This window comes from Aythya fuligula, chromosome 9 (genome assembly GCF_009819795.1).
Source record: "Aythya fuligula isolate bAytFul2 chromosome 9, bAytFul2.pri, whole genome shotgun sequence".
Taxonomy (NCBI): Eukaryota; Metazoa; Chordata; class Aves; order Anseriformes; family Anatidae; genus Aythya; species Aythya fuligula.
In genome coordinates, this window is record NC_045567.1 from 9,358,973 (window position 1) to 9,373,901 (window position 14,929).

The window sequence follows — 14,929 nt, forward strand, 5'->3', positions numbered from 1 at the left end:
CTTCATCTTTCTCAGGCTGTTTCATAATATGATCGTGGCTGAATCCTATTTTGCTTTTCATTTGTCCTCTTGATTGGGCTAGGAACTCTCCAGTTCGCTCCTTATCTTTACAGGACTGGCTTTTGCAGCTCCTCCCAGGAACACACCTGTGTGTTTTTTTGCCATCCTTCACTCTATTACTCTATTACTCTATTACTCTATTACTCTATCCTATTGCCCTTTGTCTTACAGTAATGGCTTGTACTCCAGCTCTTCTTGGCTGAAGTACAGATAGAAAATGCTACATAGCAACTGATATCTTTTCATCATTAAAAAGTTTACTGAAGGCAAGAACTCATAATGTTAAAGCATTACCAGTGGTTTCTTGTAGTCATTCGGTTTGATGCAGCGGATGAAGTATGGCTGGCACTGACCAAGGATTTTCATGAGTTTTTCTAGGGATTGCTTGAACTGTCCTCCCAGAGTAGAGACCCGTTTGGTGGTATCCAAGCCCTGGGAAGAGTAAGCACATGCTGATTGCTACATCATTCATTGTCAGAGGGCCAGATGATAAATCTTCATATTTTTGTACAAGTAATGGTATCAAACAAATGCCAGGAAAAGTTATCTACCTATATTGGAGTTAAATCTGTCATCTGCATCTTATTTGGGAAGCTTATTTTGAAGAAACCCCACTGAGGTCCTTTACCTACTTGGGCAATAATTTCTAGCAGTAGGGGTGGCTGTGGTGGAAGAAATTCCTCCTACAGGGGCCCACATAGGCCTGTCTCCAACCAAGGCTGTGCTTAGTGTGGGGCCTGGGTGTCAAGCCATTATTCATGCATGTGTGCCTGAAAGTTTGGTAAGAAACAGCCATTTCCAAAGCAATAATAACCTCCAGGCCAGGCATTTTGCTGCCAGTTCATAGCTAAGTAGAATAGCTAAGGATTCTGAGCAGTTTATTCCTTAATGCTCAGGATGGTCTCCTTGCTCATTAATGCTACAGTAAATAGTGAAAAGGCAAACTTCTACTGGAGGATAATGTAAAAGCTGCTCTATCTGCGGCTGCAGATGCAGTGCTTTATGTCTGACAACTCCTGGGTTGAATTTTGCTTACAGGTGCAATAGTGTAACCCCAGAGGGACTGCACTTGGCTGCAGTTAGCTCCTGACTTCCCCTGCTTCACTATAAGCACAGGTCTACCTCTTTCCACACAGATTATCACAATAACCCTTAGCTGCTGCTTCTATGTTTTAAGAGCATATTAAATTACAGTGACAGCAGTGCAGATTCCAGGTAACAAAAAGATTCCATTGGCCTTTTTCTTACAGGCTTCTTATAAGCTTGGAAATTATCTTTGAAACACAGTACTGCTATGTATAAAGATTTTTTTTTCCCTCCCCCTCCCAATCACCTCCTATTCAAAATAAATAAACCATTTAAAGGCCAATGGCTCGCATCACTTTAATGGTCTTTATAGTACCTCGTTACTCTGGTTCTTACATTTAAATCCCCTTTTTAACACTCAAGTTGCCACTTTCTTCTTTAAGCTACAGGACAATGCTGCCCTCCAGCGACCAAACCCTCATGCCTTGGAAAATAGTTCCTGGGAATGCTTCATAGCAGCTCTGATGCGTTTCAGGGCTAGCAAGCTCCTGTTTGAAGTGGACAGCATAACAGCATATAGTTTAAACTGTACGAGAGTTAAAAGCAATTTGCACTCCCAGACCTTAGAGGCTTTTCTGCTGTACCACTAAACCAGCGGGACAGTCACAGAAGGCTGATGTCCAGGCCCTCATGGTCTCACAGACCACATTCAGATACAACACTGTTAGCCTGTCTTGTTGCTGGAATGGCGGTGAATTTTCTCCCCTGGTGAGTCAGGAGAGAGACTCTGACACCTCAGAAAAGCACTTTTTTTTTTCTTTTTTTTTTTTTTTTTTTTTCTGTCACTTCATTTCCTGTTATTTTCTGTAGCCTGCTTCTTAGGCTCCCCAGCAGTGGCCCAACCTATTTGAAATTAATAGAGATGCATCACCTGACTTCTATGCATTTTGAAATAGACAGTAACCCACATTTAGTAGCTCCTTTCTTGACATGCTACTTTCTAAATGTTCTCCTAAGGAAAGCTCTTTTTTTTTCCCATAGCACAACCTTCTTTAAAAAGACAAAAATCATTAGAGCAATGCAGGTGGGCCTGATATTTAATCTTAAGTTGCTCACAACGTTTAATAAATGCTAAGCCGTTTCTCAGTTGCTGCTTGTACCACTTCTTTCTTCTCCCACAGGTTTTTAACCTGTCTGTAGCCAGATGTTCTGGACAGCAGAAAGCCACATTGAGATAAAGACTGAGGAAGAAAGAACGGGATCAGAAAACAATGCCGGGAGAATAGGCAGATAACAGGTAAGATAGCAAGCTGACTGTTTGCTCTCTACCCTGAGAAGGAAACTCAGGAATATAAACACTAAAAGCACTCCTGGGAGACAGGGCTGGCATTACATTTGTTTACAGCATGAATGCCAGATCCTGACTTTTATTCCAAACTCCTTTGTTGAAATGGGTTGAAGGAAAGGGTATGCATGAAAATGTATTTGCAGAGACAGTGTAATAAAAAGAGGAGGCCAAGAACAGCCAGAGCATTATGGAAGGGAGGAGAAATGAGTTGTTTCTGCAACCCAGTGTCATTTAGCCAACCTTGTGGGCTTGGTCATTTCCAAGACGCCGGATGGTCCCACGTCCCAGACTAGGTGGGGTTGCTTCCACCTGGAAAATCTGCCTCAGGAATTTGTTTTTGGAGGAATGAACCACCTGCATTACATTAGCACTCAGTGTGTCCCGATTTTTCTCTAGGAAACCTATAGGATGGAAAAAAAAAAATACAAAAGCTTGTTATCTCTGCAGTCAGCTGGCTCTAGTGCTACTCTGGCTAGCTAAAATCTATTTCATTTACAGTAACTTGCTGATTAGTTTAGAGTAATCCTCCTGATCTTCTGACTTCAGCTAAGTAAACATGAAGGTTTTTAACTCCCATCCTGAGAAATCACAGATCAGCACTACCCTGGAGTGCTACACGTCCATGGCAATCTATGCTTTTCTCTTCACCCTCCACATCCGGCAGTGACAGGCTCACCTTTTGATTCATAAAAGACAGCCCCAGCAAAGTGGTTAATGCCAAACTTGGTGTCATGGTCACTCTTAGGTGGGATATAGACTTTACTTTTGCCATGGAGGGAATTGATTTTGATGAGCATGGTAGCATCTGTGCCCTGGGAACAAACACAGGCAGAAAAAGACAGTTAAGTAGATCCCCTTTCTGCACTGGACTATGCTCAGTGAACAAACAGATGTGGTGCTCAGAAATAGCAAAGGCTTAAATTCTGCTCCTTATGTGTATAGTAAATCTGGAAGAAGTCAGTGCCAGAAGTACCTTCCCTTTTACACAGACCTTCCTCTCAAGCATCAGGACAGAACACAGCACTAGACTGTACACAAGGCTCTATAACATGACCAACATCACCAGGCATGCTGAAAATTTCTCAAATCTTTGATGTTTGCAAGCAGAATTCCGCACCAACCTTCCCATGCCATCCTAACCAGCCATGCTCTAAGGGTGCATGTTCCTTCTTCCAGGTAGGCACACCGAGCCTTCTTTCACTCTCCAACTGGTATAAGACTCAGAAATCACCAGAAGACGGCTGCCGAAGCAGATACCAGTCAGCATGCCCAGACTGTGACTTCCACAGGCAGACAGCTTCTCTTCAGCTGATGCCATCACAATCTCATCCCCTTGCCATGCATGTGAGGCTAGCTCTGCTCACTCACCTGTGCTAGGTTTGTGCTGTGCTATCTGAGAAGCCATGTGCTCTGAGAATCAGAGGAGTTTTTTCCTCCTGACTGCAGGACAGTTAGGACCACCCTCTTCTCAGGGTAGAAAGGGGAAAGTCATCTGTCTGTCTGTACACAATCCTCTTAAATTTCTCCATGAGGACTACCAGTGAGCTGAGGCAGGGGCTTGCCGTTTTGGATAAGCTGATGTTGCCATCTGTACTAACAGTCCTGCTTACCCTCACCATGCCCTGGAGATGAGGAAAATGTTCTTCAGGAATGTTTGAGATAGGATCTTCAACCCCTGCTCTCCTATTTGAGATGCCTGCCTTTTGTAGAATGACATTTTTCACAATGATATTGCACAGCTGTGACCATCATACAGGAGAAGAGAAAGCTGCCATCCAGACCAACAGCAGAACAATACTCAAACAATATACAAAACTAAATATTTCCTAAAAGGGCACTTCTAAATGATCAGGAGTCCTTCCTTCTCCACTTGGAACAACTATAAGAGTTTCAACAGCGAGATACCAGGAAGAGCACACTCCAGCAAAGACAAAAGTATTCATATAGCTAATTTAAAAGGGACACCTTTCAAGGGGGAAGATGTTGCCTCTCAAATGTCTTGAGACATTGCCTCTCAATGTCAGAGACATTATCTCTGAAAGTGTTTTTGCAGTCTTCTGTGTAAAGCCAAGCATTACTGATGCGCTATGGTGAAAACCAAACATTACAGGTGAAACCATAAAGTTACCTTTGGGAACTTGCTCTCTTCATCAATGAGGGAGATGATGTTCATGGGTTTGAGTGCAATGATTTCCAGAGCCTGGTGGTTGTCAGGGAATTCAATGTTACTCCAGGCAATGTGCTCTGCAAGGTATTCCTCTTGTTCCAGCTTGAAGACATGGTGCACGAAGAACTGCTGAAGGTGCTCATTGACAATGTTAATGCAGAGCTGCTCAAAGCTGTGGAAGGACAAGGTGGGAAACCATGGTCATCCCTGGACCTCAGCCAGTGCTGCACTGCCACTGCTCCGTGGTATTTGTTTAAATATGCATTTGGATATGTATTTGGATATGTATTAAATACATATCCAGATGTACTACTGCTATATTCCACAGTGTTAATGACTACCACCACTGCATGTTGTCAGTCTTAGGAACGTAAGAGATACATTTTCGGCTGTGATAAAGATGAGCCAGCTGATGACTGAGGGTTGATGGGTAAGCAAGAAAAGATCATGTATGTGTTTCAAGAAAACTCTAGAGTAAAGGGGACATATAACCGAAAATAGCTTGACTGTATGAATGTGTGACCTGTTTTTACTTGCACTGGCATTACCGCTTCTTCTGTCAGTTAGTCCTAAATGCTGCACCTGAGTTTCACTACCTGGTAATTGCTGTAGCACAGTGTGTGCCTGTGGAGTACTCACCACAGTGAGGCCCCATGTGGATTGCAGCCTCTGGGAATAGCATAAAGTAATAGACAGATAGATATAGATAGACTGTGAAAGACGTAGGCTATCCTGAACAGATCTTAGACTGCATTCCAAAGGTCAGTGAGGAATAAAATCTTGCTGAAAGCAAGCGAAATACATCTGCTGAAATGAATTGGAAGAAATTGCCACGTAGAATTTAGAAAAAATGAAGAACATGGAACGTTTTAAGTGATTTATCAAGGAGGGGGTGACAAAGGTGGAGTGAAATAGAATGACAGAGATAATATTAGTTATATTAATAATTATTACAATATTTATTATTGTAATTAATAATAATATTTGCACACAGTAATTTACTACATCCCTAACTGTAGCATACCCTGCTAAAATAGTGCTCACGTTGTCTGTGTCACAAAATGGAGAAAGCTTCTCTACTCTGGTCACCAGTGTTTGTAGACTGCAGAGTACAGGTGATGGTTTGTAGAGTACTGATGATATGGTACCTACATACCATACAAGTTAGAGAATTGCTGCCTCTGTGAAGAAGGGCATATAGAAGTGGTGCTTTGGGACTGAAATCAGCAATAGGAGAGGTAGCAGTGGGACAACAGTATACTAACCAGGTGTTTTACTGACCTGTCCTTAGAAGCAGAGAAATTAAGGAGCCCCCCAAAAAAGTGACAGGAGAGCAAAAAACACTGAGCAAAACAGAAGCATGGGCTGAAATGGGAAACCAAATACAGCCTCCTTTGTACAAAATGTATCACAAGAGACATTATAAAAATGTTATGGAACAAAGAAGTTTGGTACAGAGACAGGAGGCATCTGCTTGTAATGACTGCCTGCTCGTAGCATCTCCTCTGAGCAAATTCCTGAGGTTCTGGAATAGACGTGGCAATGGCTGCACCAGAAAGAAAACTGAAGGAGAAGGCAGAAATGTGACCAAGACTGGAGACAAATGGTATCTGTGCAAGATCATCACTGGGAAAACTCAATGACGGAAATTTCACTGCTTCTCTGAGAATGAGGACAATAATGAAAGAACATTTCTATTTCTTCATTCTTTCTATTTACATCAGCTGCTTTTCAGCTCCCCAGTGGAAACGAATTTAGAGCCTCTTACCTGTTGTTGCTAAAGTTTTCAAACCCAAAAATGTCCAACAACCCAATGGACTGATGCGTATTTTTAGGCTTCTCAGAAGTTGGGTTGGAAATGGCTGAGTTGATCTTTTTCACTATCCACAGGAAAATCCGTCCATATATACCCTGGCGAAAAATTAAAGAGCAAATGGAAAACCGTTGTTACAGTCTTCGGACATATCTCAGTGCTTTCCTTCGTGCTACAACAATGATGTCAGACTATGTCTGAAGACTAGGAGGGAACAGAGCCCACTGGGTGAATATTTATCACAAAAGGCTCTTTCACTAGTAAGACAGGCAGCTTTGAAAGCATTCCCAATCTTAAACAGAGAATACGTAAGAACCAATACCTTCACAAATGCATCCCTCCCATCTGCAGCTTGAGCTACATTCAGAGGCCTGGACACACTTTCTCCTCGAACAATGATTGAGAGGTTTGTGAGGCTGTTCTGAAGTTCACTGGAGTCCACCTGGAGGAACAGGAATGGCAATCTGGTCATTCAGGTGGATAAAGGAGATCCAGCAAAGAAAGTCTGTCTCAGGACGAGGGCTGTAACAAACTGCCTGTCCAGCAGCATTCATGACAGCATTCTGCTGTCCTAGACTGAAAGCTCTCCTAGCTCAGACACATCTGCAACAGCATCACTTGAGTATCAGTGGGAAGAAATGCCCTTTTTATGTGCTTCCATACATAAACAATCCACAGAGTCATGTTTTGTCAGTGTGCTCAGGGAGCATGGGTGAAGGAGAGAACTAGTAGGAGAAGATGAGAGTCCATTACCTCAAGCAATTTGGTTGCAATCGAAAAGTGTGGTGAATCCATCACATCAGAGCAGTCCAAGTTGTCATACACAGCCGCTGGAATAAGGAAACAGTCAGTCTTGGGGTGAATCATTTCTGTCGGGGTGGGGGCTGTGCTATTATTGCAGCCATATTTCTGTAACCCCATAGCTCTGGGAATGTGACAAAGCAATCAGTTCCCTGATGAAGCTTCCAGGTTTGATGATTTTATTAAGAAGAGTTCTGATTTCAGTCAGGGATCCTGGCATGTATGGGGTCCTCACAACTCTTGAACATCAGGCTAAAAGTAGCAGCAAAGCTGACAAGGTTATTACTTTTAAATGGTAGCTATTGGAGATCTGGAGAAGTTCTATCTTTCTTATGAGGAAAGGCTGAGAGACCTGGGTCTGTTCAGCCTGGAGAAGAGAAGACTGAGAGGGGATCTCCTCAGTGTATATAAATACCTGAGGGGTGGGGGACAGAAGGATGTAGCCAACCTCCTCTCAGTGGTTTGTGGGGATAGGACAGGGCAATGGCTGCAAGTTAGAGCACAGGAAGTTCCACACTGACATGTGAAAGAACTTCTTCATGGTGAGGGTGATGGAGCATTGCAACAGGCTGCCTAGGGAGGTTGTGGAGTCTTCTTCTCTGGAGATATTCAAAGCCTGTCTGGATGCCTACCTGGGCAGCCTGCTCTGAGGAACCTGCTTTGGCAGGGGGGTTGGACCCGATGATCTTTCGAGGTCCCTTCCAATCCCTACAGTTCTGAGATTCTGTGATTCTGTGATATCTGACTTCAGAAAATGTTTCTGAAAACATTTTTCCTTATACCTGGCTTATGGGAAATTTAAACAAAAAAGGTTGTCTAAATGTTCCATTTTGGCAGCCAACATTACTCCAAAGATCCCTTCTGTCATCACTGTATTGGATCCTCTGCATCACAAAGAGAAGGAGGCCTTTTCTAAAATGTGAGAGCTCCTGGCATCCTGCTGCTGGGTGTATGAGGCTGTGCCTGTGCCATACAAGAATTGCATTCATACAGGTGGGTGTTCACCATACCCAGCCCGCAGATGACTGTTATCATCTCCACAGCAAGCATGACTCAACTGCTCTTCTGTCCTCTGGCTCGCAGAGCACTACAATCAGCAAATGTAGCATGGCATTACATTATCTAGTGTTTCAGTTTGCGTGATAAGGGTTTATTTGTAGCTATGGAAACCTGAGTGTGACAAAAGTAGATGGATGTGTTTCAAAAAATTACCTAATGTTTAATAGTGCTTATCTGCCTGCCCCTCCAACCCTGTCCACCCGCCTGTTAATGCACGGCAGAGGAGCACAGCCTAAGCTGTACAGTGGGAAGCAGACAGCATCTCTAGGCCTTTAACATTGAGTCTGAGGAAAGACCAAGCACAGACAATGCTGAGTTTACCTTCAAACTCTACATTCCCCAGGTGCAGAATAGCAGCCAGCAGTTTGCTGATGTCCCAGTGCTCAGAGTCTGAGAACATGAGGATCTTCATAGCCGAGCGGATGTGGGCATACTCCTTTGCATCATTCCGGCCATCACAAGATGTGCAGTTGCCCTGCAAGACACCACACTCAACAAGTAAGGAAAATCTCTTGTTTCTTTTCAGATCATATAAATATCAGATATAAGGATGAGGATTCTTGACACTGTTTCTGCTTTTTCATTTTCTCCTAAGGTATAAGTACTTGAGTAGCTTTCTCCCTGGCATTCATCCGAAATCTAAGTGCCTGTGAAAGCAGGAGATATTTCCTACCTGCTCTTTATGTTTTTTAAGGCTGACCTGGATGGAAGGCTTTGAACTGCCACAAGCTGCCACCGTGGTAGATGGGTGGATGTTACAATAAGTCTCCAAAACTGAGACTCACAGCACTTTTGATGTTACTGCTTGTGGTACTCTAAGGAAAGGACTGCTGATACTCGGTAACTGCCCATCTGCAGCTCCTATTGATGGTACTTGTTTGCTGGAAGAAGCAAATGGCAGAGGGATAATGGAGAAGGAAGTAGAAATTGTTACCATAGTGAGATAAGCGTACTCTGAAGCAGTTCCCAGATTCAGCATCTTTTTCTGCTCCAGATTCATCCCCATTAGCATGCAATAGAAGATATGATAGTTCCTTTCCTCTGGAGCCTGGAAAGAAAGGAATAGGCCAATATAGCCTTGTTAGTACAGGCTTGTAACACAGGAGCAGGCAAACTGGACATATGCAAGTGGCCTCACCTGCCGGCAAACACGTGACTTTTCCAGAAGAAACTGTTCTATCTGGGCTCCTTCTATCACACCACTGCGGTTGAAGCGGATATCAATGTATTTCCCAAAGCGACTTGAATTATCATTTCGAACTGTCTTGGCATTTCCAAAAGCTGATTGGCAAAGGGCAAAGGTAGTATCTTGATTACTGCAGTTAATGAACATTGTGTCTATTTTTAATCCTCTTCTGTTTTTCTACTGGCATTTTACAAGTTGTGCACCACATGATAGTGCTGACAAGTACTAAAGAATACATGGACTAAGGCTCCCTGCTGAGATGACAGGCAGGCATACTGCACATCCAGATAATTGGGCCCTAACAGATATATTCAGGTGATCCACATATACACTATATCTGACCAGCCAAGAGAGCTGAGCACTTCTTCATTAAGACCTGCAAAAGGACTTTCTGGGTACTCGTCCGATCCCTCTACTGAGAAAGATGGATGTCTTAGGGACCTACCCTACAGATGTATCTATTCTTGGTCACTTTGCCACAGTCTGGTGCAAATGCCAAACAAGGGGGCTTTACCAAAAGGTCTCTGCCTTTCCAAAGGCTTTTGTGCTCCCTGCAGTTCTGAGTTACCTGCTATGGTGGCATCTCCTCCTGCAGTATGGGAGCTGCTGTGGACCTAATGGGGACATGGCAGAAAAATCTAGAGAATTTCTATGCTACATTGTCAATACTTGAGAGGTTTTAGCTGTTATGCAAATACAGTAATTCTAGGGTCTGTTCCTGAATTTTTCCTGACACAAAATTCCTGTGATAAGGGTGGTAAATCAGGCCTTTTTGCTAAATAACCCACCTTCCAGAATAGGGTTGGCCTCTAGGATTTGCTGCTCTATCCAGGAATGCTGGCCACTGACAGCTGCCAAAAACTGTAGTATTAGCTTTGTGCTTTCAGTTTTCCCAGCTCCAGATTCTCCACTGCATAAAGAAACAATATCATTAATGGTTTCATTTCTTCTTTTTTGGCTAGGGTGGCAAATGGCAGACCAAAGTGAAAAAATAAATCCTACTTATATTTACATTGTGAATGACAGATCAGGCTGTCTTTCATTGAGGACTAAAGGGTGGTGTTTAACGAAAGGTTGGACCTGGTGCTTAGGGACATGGTTTAGTGGGTGACATTGGTAGTAGGATGATTGGACCAGATGATCCTGGAGGTCTCTTCCAACCTTAATGATTCTATGATTCTGAGTTTCTATGATTCAGGAAATCTCTGCAGAAAACACAAGTAGCACAAGTATGGTGTCCCTATAGTGAAAGATAGCCTTACACCACAAAGGATCAGATGTGCACAATGTATCACCATATTCAAAGAGTCTGGGGGAAAACAATGGACTCATGAAATCCCTTGCATATGTTCTACCTTTTGAAGCCCTGACTGAAAATGAAGTAGCAGGGGAGAAAACTGTTATCTCAAGTCTTATCTGTGCCTTTGCATTTGGAAGATTTCCTATGTCCTCAAAGGTGCCCCAAAAACATGCCAGATTTGGCTTTCTGCCACTCATCCTGAGTCCAGTCACCTGATCACACAGCACTGGTCTCTCTTATTCCTCTTCATATTGAAGTAACAATTGTCAGCAATGGCGAAGACATGAGGTGGCAGCTCTCCGATCCTCTTGTTGCAGTACAGCCTGATATAATCAACTGTGTAGAGAGGCAGCAGCTGGTATGGATTCACTGCTACCAAGATAGATCCTGTGTAAGTCTGGAAAACAGTTATGAGCATTACCTCTAGCAGCAAACCTGCAAACAAGAATACAGCCAAAGGCACTCACAGTGTGATACTAAGCAGAGGCAGGAGGGAAACCTGGGAGATCCATAGCAGCCCTTAGGTGAGGCCTACGTGCTAAGGTCTGGTTGTTACTAAATGTCTCAGGATATCTTTTTTTTTTTTTTTTTTTTTTCAGAAGGAATAATGATAACTATAATCTCCTGGTCAGATCACAGCTCACCTCGCTGTCTAAGGCTAAAACACAAAAGCTCAATTTGGCACGGCATTTTTATGTGTTATCATAAGATGTTTTGTAGTGATTTTTAAGCTGCTTTTCTGTTCTGGTGCAGATGTAGCTGGACTTTGCACTGGACAAAGTTATGGTTGTGGGGCCCTATGCACGAAAGAAAGCTTGCAGGCAGCTCAGGTTACCCTACTGAAGGTGCATTAGAGGTTATTGCTAGAAGTAGCATGCTTGGTAACCTTGGCACTCACATAGATTTTGTGCTGCTGGTGGCGGATGAGGAGGTTGTGCACCATGCCTGCTTCATGAAGATCCCCAAGGCGGATCATGTCTTCCACCCCTTGGACAGAGGATGGGTGCATTGGGTGCACCATGTGCATGTTCTGGGCCGTGATCCAGTGCTCCTGAAAAAGGCAAGGCAGAAGTTTCAATGGATTGTGCTGTTACCCAGAGGCAAACAAAGAAAAGCACCATGTAAGACCAGAGCAAGCTTGAACATAGTCCACACTAAACCCAGCATATTCTAACAAACAGCTGACTGAACTACAGAAATTAGCAAGTGCGCTGCTCCACAGGACTGGATGATTTAAAACCTTAAACAAAGTCACATAGGTGAGTTCTGGACATCACAGAATCTTAAAGATCATTTAGTTCCAACCCCCCTGCCATGGGCAGGGATGTTGGAACTAAACATCCCAGGGCCTCATCACACCCAACCTTGAACACTTCCAGGGATGGGGCATCCAGAGCTTCTCCAGGCAGCCTGTTCCAGTGCCTCACCACCTTCTGAGTGAAGAATTTCCTCCTAAATCATGAGTGTTCACAATGCAGTTCTGTCAGATCATTACAGCCAGAACATGTTTGAGGTAGGGGTAAAACTCCAGTTCAACAGACTTTAGTGGGATCATGATTTTACCTAGAACTCTACTAAATTTAGGGATTGCAGCTTGTCCATTTCCTGTTCTTGGCTACTTGGTTATAACCACTAGCTCAAGAAGATCTAGATCTTTATACTGTTGGGATCTGTAGATACTAGGGAAGCATCACCCTATGTTGGCCTTATTTTTATATTATTTCTTTCAGTGTGTCTCACCAGTCATTATCAAAGTCAGACTATTTGTCTAGATGAAGCTTTGGTCTGATCCAGTACGTCCATTCATTTGTATTTTGTACTTTTGATTTTTATGTTTACCTTCTACAGAAAGTTGTAGCATAACCCACCTTGCCTTCATCATCCTCCAGCAAGATCCGTCCTGAGTCAGAGTCTTTCACAACTGCCCCAATAGGGACATTAAATTCACTGTTCGCCTGAGTTTCCAGCCACACGTGATCACCCTGGGGGGAAAGAAAAGTCATTGTCAGGTAATGTGACAGACTTCATGCCATGTAGTTCACATGCATATATGTCTTGGTCTTAATTTTCTATTGCTTTAATTTCTTCTGCACTGTTTAACTGGACAAGTTCTTACCACTTGCAGGTAGTACAGTCTGATTGTGATAGCATTGGGATCTTTGAGTACTATTCCCAGCACCACAGCTGGCATGGAAAATGGCTTTGCCTGAGTCATCCAGCCCAGCTGTATTACAAGAGCATATAACATAACGCCTTTTACAAGGACAGTGATTGCTCAGCTCCACTACCTCCTAGAAACTGGGGGGGGTGGGGGCACTGTGAATGCTGGTAATGTGTCTTGGTAGCCTCACAGTAGCTGTGGTATTCTTTCAGATGAGGTGCTTGAAAACAAAGGCATTCTTGGGAGAAAAAAAGAGGGACAGACTAGATAGCTGGAAGTGCAGAGGGCCCCATTGCAACAGTTTTACATGTATTTTTTCCACTATCTTTCAAATCACTTACAAATGTGGTTGCATCTGTGATTTGTCTTAGGAAAACAATGCACTATTTGTTCAGCCCAGCTCCTCTTTACATTTGTGGAGTCATGGCAACATCTTGCCTACAGAGCCAGCATGCAGGGCAGCTCTACTGTCACTGGAGGAAAGGTGTGAGCTATGGCTGTCCTTCCTTAGGCAGCACTGCAGTGTTGCCTGAGCTACTGCCCTGTTTGTATTCCCCAGGAATATCTATCTACTCTTGCTCCAGTCACTAATTCAGATTTAAACAAAAAAATTACTCCAATGACTAGAATGAAAATGGAACAAAGCTGTAGGTTGGATCTTCAAGGGGGTATGAATGAATTATGATGAGGAGCTGGCTTTCCAGCTGACTGTCTTGTTGCATACAAACTTTGTTCTCAACATAGCACTTAACTGTCAATGTTTCAATTTTTTTTTTTTTTTTTTTACTGAAAAAATATTTCTTTTTCATCTTAAAGTACTTTGTGGGCTTACGTTTAAAACCAAATAACTGGAGCATAAATGTCTGTAAACGTCACACAAGATTATAAAGAACATTACAGTGCTCCAATTTGCCCTGACTAAAATTCCAGAGGTAATCTGCAGTTTCAGTGCCACACCTTGTGACAGAGGTCACCAGCTCAGCGTAAGCACAGCCAGGCTAGCCCAAAGTTGGCATGACGCTTTTGCATTTTTAGTCCAGATTGATATTATTTTATATCTTGTTGATACGGGGTTACTTCTGCTATTCTTTTTGAGAAGAACAAGGATGTTAAGGTCCTTCTTTATTTCTCTGGGCCTCAGCTAACCAGTAAATAATAGCAAAGAATAGGACTTACCTTTCTGAAAAGGACCATTATGTTTCAGATCACTGTATGCAACCTGCAGTCCCAAGAAGAACATAACATTAGGCTCAGGCTTTGATCAGAACAGGCAGTGGAATAGAAATGTCCTTGTAAAGAGTAACAGCAAAAGGCTTTAAAATCATTCTGTTTATGGATTGCATTAAAGCAAAATAGATCATCATAAACTGCACCAGCTGTAGAAACAGTGAAATGATCTACTCAAAACAAAGTTTTTACAGGGTGGTGGTCTGTTCCAAGTTCCTCCACATAGCCCTGGAGATGCTTGCAACCCCAAAGAAGTCGATATGTATATCTTCATACAAAATGGTTCCTTCAGTCAAGCATTAGGCATGTTTATTGCCTGAACTTCAAGTTCAGGTCACAAATAAAAGGACCACACAACGCAATGCAACTCACTGCACAGCAGAGTTACCTTTGCCTGGCCCATTGTTCAGTTCCTATGAGCAGTAATCCCAGTGACACATTTAATTCAAACTCCCCTAAGCTGCTCAGTTCCTTCAGACCATCACAGCTTGAACCCTCCACCATTTAGAAAGTGATATCTAGAGGTAACCTTCCTTGGTGGGAATGGGAGTGATTGCAAGGAAGGCATGAGCAGCAAGATAAGGAACCGGAGGGAGCCGCAATAAAATTAGGAGCTTAAAATCAGGAACCTGAAAGCGAAAAGACTGGTGAACAGAAATCTACACCACTGCTTTGATTAAGGGGTGATAGTGTTTAGGCTGTGATCCTTCGTTCAACCAAGGAACCTAAATCTTCAGAAGGTGCTTCCTCTCCCATAGGCTACTACAGGTGGAATCTGGGA

At 43.1% G+C, this 14,929-nt stretch overlaps 1 protein-coding gene across 1 annotated transcript in view; it reads right to left on the reverse strand.

Moving 5' to 3' along the window:
• Nucleotides 1-14,115, reverse strand: part of MYO7B (myosin VIIB) — a 44,452-nt gene extending 30,337 nt beyond the window's left edge. The window contains exons 1-15 of the mRNA XM_032193591.1: nt 14,098-14,115; nt 12,629-12,742; nt 11,659-11,811; nt 10,973-11,157; nt 10,249-10,370; nt 9,413-9,555; nt 9,209-9,322; nt 8,596-8,749; nt 7,168-7,244; nt 6,737-6,856; nt 6,370-6,512; nt 4,563-4,773; nt 3,111-3,246; nt 2,675-2,835; nt 355-492 (exon numbers count right to left, since the gene is read on the reverse strand). Coding sequence (XP_032049482.1) covers nt 355-492; nt 2,675-2,835; nt 3,111-3,246; nt 4,563-4,773; nt 6,370-6,512; nt 6,737-6,856; nt 7,168-7,244; nt 8,596-8,749; nt 9,209-9,322; nt 9,413-9,555; nt 10,249-10,370; nt 10,973-11,157; nt 11,659-11,811; nt 12,629-12,742; nt 14,098-14,115 — 1,989 coding nt within the window. The remainder of the gene's footprint in view (nt 1-354; nt 493-2,674; nt 2,836-3,110; nt 3,247-4,562; nt 4,774-6,369; nt 6,513-6,736; nt 6,857-7,167; nt 7,245-8,595; nt 8,750-9,208; nt 9,323-9,412; nt 9,556-10,248; nt 10,371-10,972; nt 11,158-11,658; nt 11,812-12,628; nt 12,743-14,097) is intronic.
• Between the last annotated feature and the right edge of the window lie 814 nt (nt 14,116-14,929).